This window comes from Ammospiza nelsoni, chromosome 1 (assembly GCF_027579445.1).
Source record: "Ammospiza nelsoni isolate bAmmNel1 chromosome 1, bAmmNel1.pri, whole genome shotgun sequence".
In the NCBI taxonomy this organism is placed as follows: domain Eukaryota; kingdom Metazoa; phylum Chordata; class Aves; order Passeriformes; family Passerellidae; genus Ammospiza; species Ammospiza nelsoni.
The window spans coordinates 72,118,402-72,131,702 of record NC_080633.1 but is presented as its reverse complement, the minus strand read 5'-3'; the positions used below and the strand labels follow the sequence as shown (position 1 = coordinate 72,131,702).

The 13,301-nt window shown below is 42.9% G+C and overlaps 1 protein-coding gene across 1 annotated transcript in view; it reads left to right on the top strand.

The window, feature by feature from the left end:
- CDH20 (cadherin 20) overlaps nt 1-12,145 on the top strand; it is a 117,190-nt gene extending 105,045 nt beyond the window's left edge. Inside the window, exons 10-12 of the mRNA XM_059467913.1 lie at nt 1,641-1,758; nt 8,868-9,119; nt 10,537-12,145. Of these exons, the coding sequence (XP_059323896.1) occupies nt 1,641-1,758; nt 8,868-9,119; nt 10,537-11,036 (870 nt within the window). The 3' untranslated portion in view covers nt 11,037-12,145. The remainder of the gene's footprint in view (nt 1-1,640; nt 1,759-8,867; nt 9,120-10,536) is intronic.
- The last annotated feature ends 1,156 nt before the right edge of the window (nt 12,146-13,301 follow it).

The window sequence follows — 13,301 nt, the reverse complement described above, 5'->3', positions numbered from 1 at the left end:
TTCCCTTAGGCATGTGCCAGCAGGCAAACAGCCAGTGTGTCCTGTAGCAGCATCAAAGAGAGGAGAAGTGTTATGAGAAGTGCCACAGAACCAGCTCAGGCCACGTGTGACAGACAAGTCTTACTACTAAATGTTTAAAGAGCCTTAAGCACACCTGGACTTATGGGAGCTGGACATAACTCACTACATCAGGTTCAAAGGGGTGCCAAGCAGAATATGTTCTGCTGTAAACGGGAGACCACAGAGAGTCAAAAGCAACACAAACTTCCCGTTGCACGCACTCTAAAGGATCAGCTTCAAGCAAGAGGTGAAGATTCTTCTCCTCTCCCTTCCAAAACCCCATCAAAGCCTTTGAACAAGGTCACCAGTGCCAGAGACAGATGTGAGCTCTCCCTGGCAGGACCTGCTGCAAGCTCTGCTGCTGATTGTTTGTGGGGAGCCTCTTCTTGCTCCACCACCAGCATCCACGGTGGGGACTGGTGCCTCCTCATGCACAGCTGACTAGCTTAAATAGCACTTAAACACACAGACACACCTCTCGTGATCTGTGAAGGAAAAAATATACAAGTAGTATCACTGTGTGTTTGCAGAACCTTCTCCCAGCTGTGTGAAACAGAATGAAATAGCTGCTCACTGCTGGGGTAACTGTTCTTACAACTATCATGGATAGGATATTTTCATCTCACCAGTTTACAGAGCTTTTTAGTAATATAGGCAATAGAAGTCACTGCCTAGACCGTTTTTCCTGGTTTTGAAGGGTAAGTGTCCTAGGTAATAAGCTGTTTAAGTTCAATATTATTATGAATGCTAACCTGGACTACTTCCTTCAACAGGGAACACTAAATTCTATTACCACATTTTAAAAAGTTCTGAAATCAGTTTTAACATGGTGAAAGAGCCTTTACGGGTCTGACATTTGCCTTTGAATCCCAAAATAACTTTCAAGTTAAAAAATCCAGGTGAAGATTTATTCCTTGTCCAAAAAGATGCCAGAACGTTTATTCAGACAGTGCTCATTGTGCTTCAAGCTGTTAGACCTACTTTACAAAGCCTCCATAAGTGAAGTAACAAATCTCTTTCTGGATTTAGCATTGTCTTAGTTTCTTTAGTTTGGTGTTATTTATTACATATGCATTCTGCATGGTTGGCTTTTCTCTCATTTCCACTGACATCTTGGGAAGAATTTTATTGATTTAAAACTAAAAGAGTGGCAAAATAATCAACCTGAAGTCCTTTTCTACCTGCATAATGAAGCTGAAAGTAAGTATGAGCTTTCTTACAAGCTCTCTAATGCACAATAAATCTTCTGAAAAACCTGGGCCTCCAAAGGACAAAAAGAAATGTGCAACAGAAGATAGGGATGCATGACAGGAAAGCATGTGTTATTTGAGGTAAACCAAATAACCAAATAACCTTCCTTTGTTTAAAAGTGATGTGCATGACCACAGAAAAATAGATGACCCCTGCAAGCTTTTGAGTCTCTTCTTGACAGAAGATTGTACCTCTGGAAAGCAATTTTATGGAAATGCTCCAGTTCCTTATATTTACAGATATAAAATACCTGTTATCAGTTTGATTGTTATTTATATTATAAATATTTTGCTTCTCACCCATTTCTACTTTTCTCTTGTGTTTTGTAGCTGATCCAGACAGTGAGTGCCATCGACAAGGATGACCCACAGGAGGGTCAGCACTTCTACTACAGCCTGGCTCCAGAGGCAGCCAACAACCCCAACTTTACTCTAAGGGACAATCAAGGTAATCAGAGTGGACACAGACAGTTAGCTACTCTAATTTCTAATGCCTGAATTGGACTTGAGAAGCTGTGACTTACAGTGGGTGATAAGATTGCCATTTCAAATAATACCAAGTGACACCTGCTCCTTAAAGGCAATAATAAAATGACATATTACTTAATACACTTGAAGGTTATAGGATATTTTCTTCTCTATAAATATTCTCTAGCAATAGGCTCCTTTTCCTTTTTCGAGGAAAATGTGCCAGTGTTTTGTGCAAATTCAGGTCTTTTGGTCAGGCTGCAGGCATCTCGGATTATCGGAGTGGAAATTGCATTTGCTCAAAAGGATATGCTTAAAGGTAGGATAGTAACTGGAACTAGAAGACAAATCTGAAGGGAATTACATTGCTCTTTTTTTTTTTTTTTGTTGTACTCTTCATGTTTTCTCCCAGGCACAGAAAAAAGGAAGGTCTTTGTACTGTTTCAGTCTTTTCCCACAAGCTCTTTTTTCTTTCTCCTTGCACATCCTCATTTCCCTAGAGAAAGAGGGAAGTAGGGAGGACTCGCAGACCCTTGGGGAAGTAACTTGGTGTACAGCTAAAGGTCTGTGTAAGATGACCTAAGTAGAAACTGAAACACCAGTGGGAAGACTCATGGCAAATCACTGGCATTTGAGCATTTTAACCAGTGGAATTTGATTCTTTTGGGAAAGCTTTGGTGGTTTTGGAGCCTGCAGGAAAGTCCTGCCGTAGCAGGCCTTTGTATGACTGCTGTTGATAGATGATTTCCATGGCTAAAATCACGCCCACACCAGCCTTCATTAGGAAAGAGGGATGACCTTGAGTGACCTGGTGCAGAGCTTGGAAAGTCAGTACTGAGGGGCTGGGTTGTATGAGTTTAGTGTGTAAAGTACCACGGATCAGCAAATCCAGGATAAATGGGGAGAAAGACTGGCCACCTGCAGCATCTATGGCCAGCCTCCAAGCCCAGCCTTGCTCCCACACGCTGCTTGCCACACTTACTGACATAAGCTGCTATCTGGCCCACTCCAGGCATATCAAAGAGCAACAGAAAGGCTTATAAAGAATCCCATGCATTCACTTACCAAACATGTCTTAAAACATGATACTTGCAGTGTCTGGAGCATTCCTCCACAGCATGCTCTTTCATCCCAAAAGTATTTTTCTCTGTAGTGTCCCTGAAGGCTCCCCACACAACTTCTTGCATTTTTATCCCCCTCTTTCTCTCCTTTTTTATCTGTGAGTATTTATTGCCAAAATAAATGAACAAATATAACACAACTATCGCTAAATCATTTGGCAAAGAAAGCTCATTTCAACCTCAAGGCATTGTTCTAAAAAAAGAAACTCACAAAACTCCCAGCATCAGATGCACTTTTTCTGTCTCAGGCCATGTTTGCAATAATTTATAGTGACAGCAGTGACTAAATGGCTGTGCTTCCCACTCTCTATAAAATACCAGTTTTCCATATATATATATATATATATATATATATATATATATATGTATGTATATGTATATGTATATATCACAAGAAGCTTAAGGTACTATTAGTTACAAATTTGAAATAAAAATTATAAGTATCAAACCACTGACTATTTGAATGATCCACATAGTAAACCATAGCATAAGAAGAATATTAAGCTATTAGAGAGCATCCAAAAGAAGGGCCATGAGGATGGTGAAGCATTTTAGGGGAAGCTGTATAGGGTGCAGCTGGGGTCACTTATCTCTTCATCCTGGAGAAGACTGAGGGGAGACCTCATTGCACTCTACCATTTCCATGTGAGGGGAAGCAGAGGGGCAGGTACTGACCTCTTCTCTCTGGTTACCAGACAGGACTTGACAAAACAGCGTGAAACTAAGTCAGGGAAGTATATGAGGAAGAGGTTTTTCACCCAGAGGCTGTATGAGCACTGGAAAGGCTCCCCAGGGAAGTGGTCACAGCACCAAACCTGTTTCAGTTCAAGAAGCCCTTGGGCAAAGTTCTCATGCACACAGTGTGACTCTTGGTGTATCCTGTGCAGGGTCAGGAGTTGGACTCGTCCTGAAGGGTCCCCTATAACACAGCATATTCTATGACTCTATGATTAAGGGTTTATTTACTGCCTCAGCAATTTGGAGAGCAGTAGTCATTTCAGTAAAAGTAATTTATGCTTATATTTTCATCTAGGGGCCACTAAGAGCTATATAAATCATTTAACTTGGGCACAGAGGGGGTAGCTACACTGTTTGTCACAGGGTGGCTAGACAAGAAGCAGAACACACTTTGCTAGTCACAGCCTGTGCCCATAAACACGAGACAGGAATGCTTCCCAGGCTGCGGGAAGGCGCTGTTAGGATTAGCAATTGTGCTGATTACTTGGTTGTCCAATATAGCAGTAAGAGAAACTGCAAGACATGGAGCCTCCTTGGCAACAATTAAAACCTTGATTTATACTGAGCAACACATAGATCACAGTTTGCATTCTGATGAGCTGTTTTACATTTTTTTTTGGCCCTTGTAATTTTAGTCTCTGAGAACTTCTTCAGACTATTCATCCTTTGCATATCTTCAGCAGACAGAGAAATCCTATTGTTCTCCTTTATAGATGGGGATCTGGGGCAAGGAGAAATTAAGCTACTTACATGCTGGATTCTCTTTGAGTTCAGTAAAATCAATGAGAAATAGACATGTTAAGTAGCTGCAACAATCTGGGCACAAATGGCTTCTCAAGGCCTTATAGGATAAATGTGATGAAGCAGGGAATTGAGCTGGAGTCTGCCATCTCTTCGCTGTCTGCTGTAGGGCATTGGCAAGACATCCTCCTTCCACCCTCTTCTAGGTGAGACTATGCTGGGAATAAGTTAGAAAGAGAGGTTTGCTGTAAGAACAAGCTACAAAATAAGTTTACTGCATTTCTAGATTAAGCTCTGAGCTTATCTTCTGTTGAACCTTAATCACTGCCCTCCATCTTTGGGAGCCAGGAACTGTTGAAGACAGAAGCCTCTTATAATAGGTGCACAATCAGGATCTGTCATACCCACCCAGGCATAGTATCCTGGCAGTCTTTTGCATTACAATTAAATTTCTCCTGGGAAAAATTTTAGCTATTTCTCCCTTCCCTAAATCTGTGGTTTACTTCACACATGTAAGCAGTGAGCTGAAAATCCTCAAGGAAAGGTTTGACTCTTTCCCCAACTCAGTGGTGTCTAGTTTGCCTGCTTCCTTGTGTTCTTTCTCCCACTCCTGGTGGAATATTTATTTATATTATTCCTAGCTCTTCATAATTACTACAATCAGGTTTTAAAGTCTAACAAAATTGTCAGGCTGATCATCCCCAGTTCTTCTACAGGTTTGTGCAGAAAGAAACCAAGCCTTTCTTGTGAGAAGAGCAGTGGTTAGCTCTGATCTCAAGGTTGGGACCTACACAGTGGTTAGCTCCCCTGACCTCTCCAGAGAGGTACATCTTTTCCAGAGAGGCAGAAAGCTGCAGGAAGATGGTGCTCCCTGGCTTGTTCTCACAACCACATGAAGACACCAGCCTGCAGGCCTGTGGGAAGTTCAGTTTTCACACAAATGTGGAACCAGCCATGCTGCAACCTTCAGCATCTCTGCTCAGTGCTGGAGCTAAGTGCTGCCAGCCACCCTCCACGAGCCAAAGTTGCTGGGCTGGATGCTGAGAGGAAAAACATTGTGCATTCTTATCAGGCCTGCTTGTTCTTTTTTAATATAATAGGGCTTTCATGTCCTCACAAGCCCTCTTCTCTTGATGGCTGGGGCTTAGCAGATATCAAATTTGGAATAAAATTGTGTATTTCAGTTTCTGCCATGCTGCATCACATTCCAGCTCGTCCTTCGCACTGCGCTAGCACGTCAAATCACATTGGCTTTTGATGAGTCACACAACAAGCTTTGGCACCAGTGCATTTCACTTGCAGAGTAACAGGTAGAACAATTCTTTAGGGATGATTTGGATGCCTGCCTAGTACAAAGCAAAATGAAGCAAAAGGCCCAGAATGTAATCCTGGGAGTTACAAAGAGAATTTAATTACCAAGAACATTTAAGACCTGGATGATATGGTCAGGGCATCACAGCAGAGGTATTTATACATATATATCTTTCAATATTAGATTATAGAAACTTGGTTTTGGCCTGAAAAGAGTGGTTAAAAACTCTTGAGAGCTCTCACTACCTAATTTTGCTCAGCTTCTGTCAACAGCTTGTGACTTCTTTTGCAGGCAAAGTACGACCAGCTCAGAATAATTAATCTTTTTTTCCCTCACAAAGAGCAATTTTACATGAAATGAAGGTTTGCTGTCACCTGAATAGAAGCTGTGACTTCTAGTGTAAGTCAGTTTAAAGAAAGTGAATCTTTCACCCAGGAAAGAGAAATACAACCAAATTACTCCAGTTAGGGTGACTCAAGTATTTTCATTGACAGAGCATAAAAGCACTTTGCCACTTTCTGCCTTTGGGCTGCTTTTCCTTGTGCCAAAACTGGCCCAGTGATGAAAAGGTGTGATATTAATAGCTGTGGAGCACATATAGAGGGCACATAAACAGCCCAAGGGAGAGAAAGCACTTGTATGTGCCCCAGTAGAGAGAAGGGAAAGGCTTGACCGGGCAAGGGCTCCTGTCCACAGCATTCCCTTTGCCCAGAAGCCATGGGAGGCATGGGGTACTGCTCTCTGATGAGCTTTGGGACACATTCCTGAATCGTGGAGCCATTTAGGTTGGAAAAGGCCTTCAAAATCATTGAGTCCAACTGTTAATCTAATGCTTCTGAGTCCCCCACTAAACCATAGCCCTAAGTGCCCCATCTACACATCTTTTGAATGTCTCCAGAGACGGTGACTCAAACACTTCCCTGGACAGCCTTCTCCAAAGCCTGACCATCCATTCAGTGAAGAAATTATTCCTAATATCCAAGCCTCCCCTAGCACAACTTGAGGCTATTTTCTCTTATCCTATTGTTTGCTCCGAGGAAGATACCTACCTATGTCTGTCCATACCCACTGCACACACTCAGAGCTGCACTACATATCAAAGGTGAAATCAGTAAACACTGACACATAATCAGTTTTAAGCAACTTTTGGATTTTCTCTTGCACCTGGTGCTTTTTCCTTGAAGCTCCAGCTCTTAGGACCGCATGATTTAACAAGACATTACAAATCACTATATATTTGCATGCAGACATGTAGCACACTTCAGAATTTTATGGTTTTAGAGTAAAAGCTTGAAATGTCTTTCACGTGCAAGAAAAAAGACCCTGAGATTCTTTTTAAAAACATGTCACAAATTTAAATTGATCTCACAAACTGTGGAACCTGACATCTCAATACTTAGGTGTGCCTGTACTCTCTGATGCCATAAGATTAGAGGCACAGAGTTTGTAATTTGGGCCATAGTTTTAGTCTAGGAGACAAATCTGGCTAATCTAGCTTGAGTTTGCCTGTATTCCATAGTTGGCTGTACATGGAGTTGAAGCTCCTGATTTCCCTTCAACAAGCCATTAAATCATTTTTGATGTCTAGACTACAGTAGATCATATAGCTGAATTGATCTGCATGTAACCTGAGTATCTACACTGAAAAAAAAAATCAGCCAAGATTTAAATCTTAGCAGTGAACGGACAGAGGAATAATAAGGAAATTGAACACTTCTATGTTAATATTTTAGGTTTTTTCAGAGTCTACCTGTGATCAGAAGGTTTATTGCCTTTTCCAGGCAGCAATCCCATTGTGCCAATCCACCTGGGACAGCTGATCAGTATCCTGCATTTTCAAGCATAGCAAATGTACATTGGTAACAACCTGGAGATGCAGATGGCCAGACTGTGTGACCTCTTTTGAACAAAGGGAACAGGAAATAAAACTAAGTAGTAAAAGAAACTGCATGAAGATAATTTCCCAAAAACTGCCACAGCATCAGTGCAGAGAATCAGAGCTTGTAGGTCTGCCAAAGAGAAAAAATACCTGTACTGTTCCCCAGTAATCTTTCTTGGCCCTAGCTTTGCAGACATGTTTGTAAGAAAGGACAATTTTCATGCAAGTTTCTTTAGTCTCTTTGGTGACTCAGTTCACACTGGAGACATTCAGTCCTGCACTTTCCAAAAGCACTGAAAAAATCAACAGTCATCTCCAAAGAGTTCTTCTTTGGCATCCTGAGATGAGAATTGAGAACAAGCTCCTGAATCCATTTTTCACTTTTTTTCCACTTTTTTAGATTAGGAAACTTGGTGCACATACTGAGAAATTTGAGGGAGGAGATAGAAAGGAATTCAAATGCCACTGGTAAATGTTGACATTTTAAAAAGCATGTTGAATATGAAGGAAAAAGCCCCAAAGGTAGGAATTTCCCCTGAAATGGCCAACAGCAACTGGCTGTTAGGTCACTCTTTTACTATTTTTGTCAGCAGCATAATTTTGATTCCTTTTGATTTAAGTTCTTATAAAAACAGGCAGTCACACTAAATGAAGCAGAATGGTCAAATCAAAGCAGACTAATTCTGACGACAACACAAAGCATTCTGGCTTTTTTCTATGGCAGAAGTACTAAAGAAATTGCATGTACTTCACAGAAAAAATGTTTAGTTGCGAATTTTCAACTCACTGCTGCTTTAGGGTAGCAAGCTGGGTTTTTTCCTTTGTCCCCTTGTTGCCTCAAGCAGATGGTCATGCCATGTATCAAAAACCACAGAGTACCATCACATGTCAACAAAGGTTATATGCCAGCATCTCCAAAATGGTGGCAGTGTCTGAGACCTAGAAAAGCTGCTGAGCATAAGCAAACAGGAACAACAAGTTGCCTTCAATTGCTCATTTCTGTCTTGGCCTCTGAAATCTGAATACTGTGAGTTTGCTCTGGCATCTTATATCACAAGGGGTAAAGGCAACTCTTAATGTGTGTATGCCTCTCAGGTTTGGATCTATGGCCTGAGAAGATACTGGAAGAGGGGAAGGAGTCGCAAAATAATTAGTGATTGACGAATTAAAAAAAACAAAAGAAGAGAGAAGAAAAAATGGATGTGGCTCCAAGGCTGTTTTTTTTTAAACATTATTTCTCTGCTGAATGTACTTGCTCTGCCTATAAGCCATCCTCTCTGTTTACTCCCTGCCCCTAGACAATACAGCGTGGATTTTGACACGGCGCTCTGGCTTCAGACAAAACGAGCAGAGCACCTTCTACCTGCCCATCCTGATCAGCGACAATGGGCGCCCGGTGCTGAGCAGCACGGGCACGCTGACCGTGCACGTGTGCAGCTGTGACCAGGAGGGCGTGGTGATGTCCTGCAACGCTGAGGCCTACGTCCTGCCCGTCAGCCTCAGCCGAGGGGCCCTCATCGCCATCCTCGCCTGCATCTTCGTCCTGCTGGGTAAAGTCTGCACTTCTTCCTGGGAGGGACAGACTTCTCGGTTCTGGCCATGGTGCTGATGCACCAAAGGTGTAGGACCCAAACACACACACACATATCTGTGTTTACCTATATATGTAGATGCATGCATGCCTAAAGGGCCAAATCAAGGACTCCATGGTGTAGTCAGCTGCATATGGTTTCAGGACCTGGACTGTAGGAATGGGGAAAAAGGTATTGCCTGTAAATATTTCTGCCAGATGCCCCAAGTGCTAGGATGTCTGATATGGCCATGCTTTCCTGCAAGGGTATGGCAGTGGGAAGTATTGAGAGCTGTGGCTTGGGGCAGGTTAGTTTCTCATCCTGATCCACAGGAAACAGTAGTGGTAAACCCAGTTCCATTTTTTGTCTAGGAGAGAGATATCCCCACCTCCATCCTTTTTCCTTGTGACTCTACATTTAAATGGTGCCTGTGCTGCAGTAAAGGGGCTGAGGGTCTTGCATGAGTTCTGTCTCCACAATTAAATTTCATGCTTTCCTTGCCCAGACATCCTATGTCCCCTGTTAGCTGTTGGTACCAAAAGAACTTCAGTTCCCTTGTTCGCTCTCTCAAATCATGATATACTAGCTCAAAACACACATTCTCTGAAGTTTCAAAGGACACAGTTTGAGGAACAGTGTAGTAAGATACAGGAAAAATTGTTTTAAAGGGCCTCAGTTCTGGCTGTTCAAAGGAGCCTAGATACATTTGCTCCAAATTTCAGTATCCAAAATCTTTTCTGAGTTCTAACTCTGGAAATAGTCACCAAGTCACCAAGCACATTTTCAAAAGAAAAGGGCTCTGGTGCCTGTACAACCACTTTTCCCCATGCTAATAAGCACAGCGGGGGTGAGGAGCACCAGCACTGCAGCACTGCAGGAGGCTTGCAGATAAACAAAAAATTCCTTACAGCAGACTAAGGGCTAGCTCTGCATTTTGCTGTGTAGGCAGACATATCATGGTGGTGCCTTAGGACCATCCATTTCTGTCACATGCAGTGGCCAGCTCAAGAGGCATCCCCAAAGCAGGCTGCAAAACCCACCCACAGAGCAGAAAGCAAAATATCTCTATGGCACTGCTGCTGCAGATAAACTGTTACTGACCTCTGAGCCGGGTAGCTTAAAAGAGGCAACCACCACTAGATATCCATGTCCTGTGTCACCAGGAGTTAAGAATTCAGGTGAGGAAGGGGACAGATTAGCAGGACCTCAAGTTACCAGTTTTGACTGGGGTGTGAGAGAGAGAGAGATTTCTACACCCCTCAGCTTTCCAACACCGCAGCTCTTTAAATCCAAGGGGCTAGTTGGGCTCAGGGGAAAGTAGGGCCGAGGAAAGTCTGAAGCCCCAGCAAGATCTGTGTCCTTGCTGACAGCCCTGTGTCTTGCTTGGTTCCCGCAGTGCTGGTGCTCCTCATCCTCTCCATGCGGCGCCAGCGGAAGCAGCCGTACATCATCGACGAGGAGGAGAACATCCACGAGAACATCGTCAGGTATGATGACGAGGGCGGTGGGGAGGAGGACACGGAGGCCTTCGACATCGCTGCCATGTGGAACCCGCGGGAGGCCCAGATGGTGGTGAAGAACCGGCAGGACATGCTCCCTGAGATAGAGAGCCTCTCCCGATACGTGCCTCAGGCGTGCATCATGGACAACAATGTCCACAACTACGTGCTCGCCAAGCTGTACGAAGCTGACATGGACCTGTGGGCACCTCCCTTCGACTCCCTGCAGACCTACATGTTTGAAGGGAATGGCTCGGTGGCTGAGTCGCTCAGCTCCTTACAGTCCGTGACGACAGACTCAGACCAGAGCTACGACTACCTGACGGACTGGGGGCCGCGCTTCAAGAAGCTGGCTGAGATGTACGGGGCCACGGACAGCAGCGGGGTTCTGTGGTAACAGGAGAGGAATGGCAGAGGGCTTTCCATGTGAAACGGTGTCCAGTTCAGTCCATTCTCATCAGATGCTTCCACGGACATGGGTGAGGCCTCATGAAAAAATAGCAATACAGTGCTTGGATGAGAATGGGAAGAAGGGTGTGAATGAAATTCTCTCTGGATCAGCTTTACTCAGTTAAATTAAGTCACATTTTTGAAACTATGAGAAACAGAAGGAAGGAAGTTTTTTCCTGGTTCTTACAGCAAAATTGGAGAGCTCCATGGCATTGCTCTCTCTCTCTCTCTCTCTCTTCCTTTCTCTTCCCCTTTGTACACGGCAGCTTACTGAGCTCTATACATCAGGGTTCAAAGATCTTTAAACTCCAACTGTAATCTCCAACTCACTGAGAAGTTGTCCCCACAGAAGAGTTGCTTTCCACTGGTCATTTCTTTCCCCATTAAAACAGAAAAGAATTGCTTGCTAACAAAAGAAAAAATCCACAAAGCAGAAAATTGAAACTGGAATCTCAGAGGGCTTCTTGTAAACTAAACTCCTCCCTCTGTTGCTAACAGAGCTCTTTTTTAATCCTTTAGAAACAAGGCTGAGGTTGGAGGTTCTTTTCCCACGTGACTGAGAGGGCTGGGGAAGAGGCTTTGAATTTCTGCTCTAGTTTAGTGGCTGATCTGTGAGTCACTGGCGTTAACACTAATCCATCTCCTATCAAGTTTGTGTAAATTTATTTCTTGACTCTTTAAAACCATGACTCTGCTAAACTGCTCAGAACAAAACCAGAAAATCTGCCTCTTTTGCACTGTAGATGTCTCTTCCATGTGCCAAATGTGAAGATTAGATTTTACCAATGAAAGCCAAATAAATTTTAAAATAAGAAAAAGCTATATTTGGTAACTACATGGGTTAGATGGGCTTTCCTAATCTGTGTGAGGTCAATCCAAGGGATGTTTACATACTGTAGATAACCTACTTGAATAAATGCAGTATTATAGACAAATAAATGGATGTAAGAAAATTACATGTATAAGTTTTGTATATTTGTTAATTTTGGTAATAAATATGATGTACTGCATACAGTACAGTACCTTAGCACCTCTTTTAATAAAAGTTAAACAGAAGGGAAAGTCTGATGGCAATTTATTGACTACTTTGCACACAGCAGTTAGTGCTTATCTGCAGCTTGACATGCCTTGAGCATCAAGAAAAAATGGTTCATCAGCATCATGTCAAGGAGACAAAGCTTCAGTCTGCAGAAGTGAGCAGATTGTCTTCTTCTTTTATCATTGGTCACTTGGACATTGCCCTTAGCAGTGAATCTGCCCAAGTACAGCCCACCAGACTAGTTACTTTTCTAATCAAATCATGATGAAGTCAAAAAAAAGTCTTGCTTGATTTTTTTGAAACATTAAGGCCGGGGCATTGATAGGCTTGGAAACCAGTTACACAGCCCTGACAAGTCTCATGCCTTTAGAGCCATGACAGACTAAGATAAAATACCTATTTATTCTTACTCTGCAGTCAGTTTTGTGCCCAGGTGTTTGCATGTGTAAATGAGAAGAGCTAGGGAAATTACACTAACACAAGTTTCATGGAAAGTGGCAAAAGGCCTCTGAAAGCAGAACAGTCTGCAATGGAATTTGCAGGTTTATTTCTAGCTAAGGACTCTCTACACCTCCAGTTGCCCAGAAAATAGATGTGCACACATAGTGCACGTAACCACCCAGCTACCATACTTCCACTATGGGCGTGCCGTGCTCAGTTCCTGTTGCAGATGGGCACAAAACATTGCAGTCTGTCCTTTGCTAATGTTAGGTTGTACCAATTTAAGGCAGGAGCCTTGTTTCCATAGACTCACACAATGCCACGCATCCCTGGAGAACTATGCACCCACCAAGGAAAAAAGGTTTTAGTGACTTCTTTCTTGTTAATCTGATGTGATGAAAATCTGGGCCTTCCCAAATAGTATGCCAAGGGTTCTGCTTATCACCTGAACATGCTTTATACCATTGCAGAAAGAGCACTGATAATTATTTGATAGTGATTCTTTTACTCATACTGAAACACTCACCCTCACATGTCATATTGATTTAAAAACATTCAATTAGAACTGCAGCCATCATGATCAAGGAAGTAGTCTAAAGGACACGAAGTAGTCTAAAGGACACAAAGCTGCTGCTGCAAGTCTGAGAGCTTCCTTGCCTCCTGCCATGACAGATACCACAGAACACAGGCAGGAGGACATCTATTCCACCACTTCCCTGTCTGATCTAAACA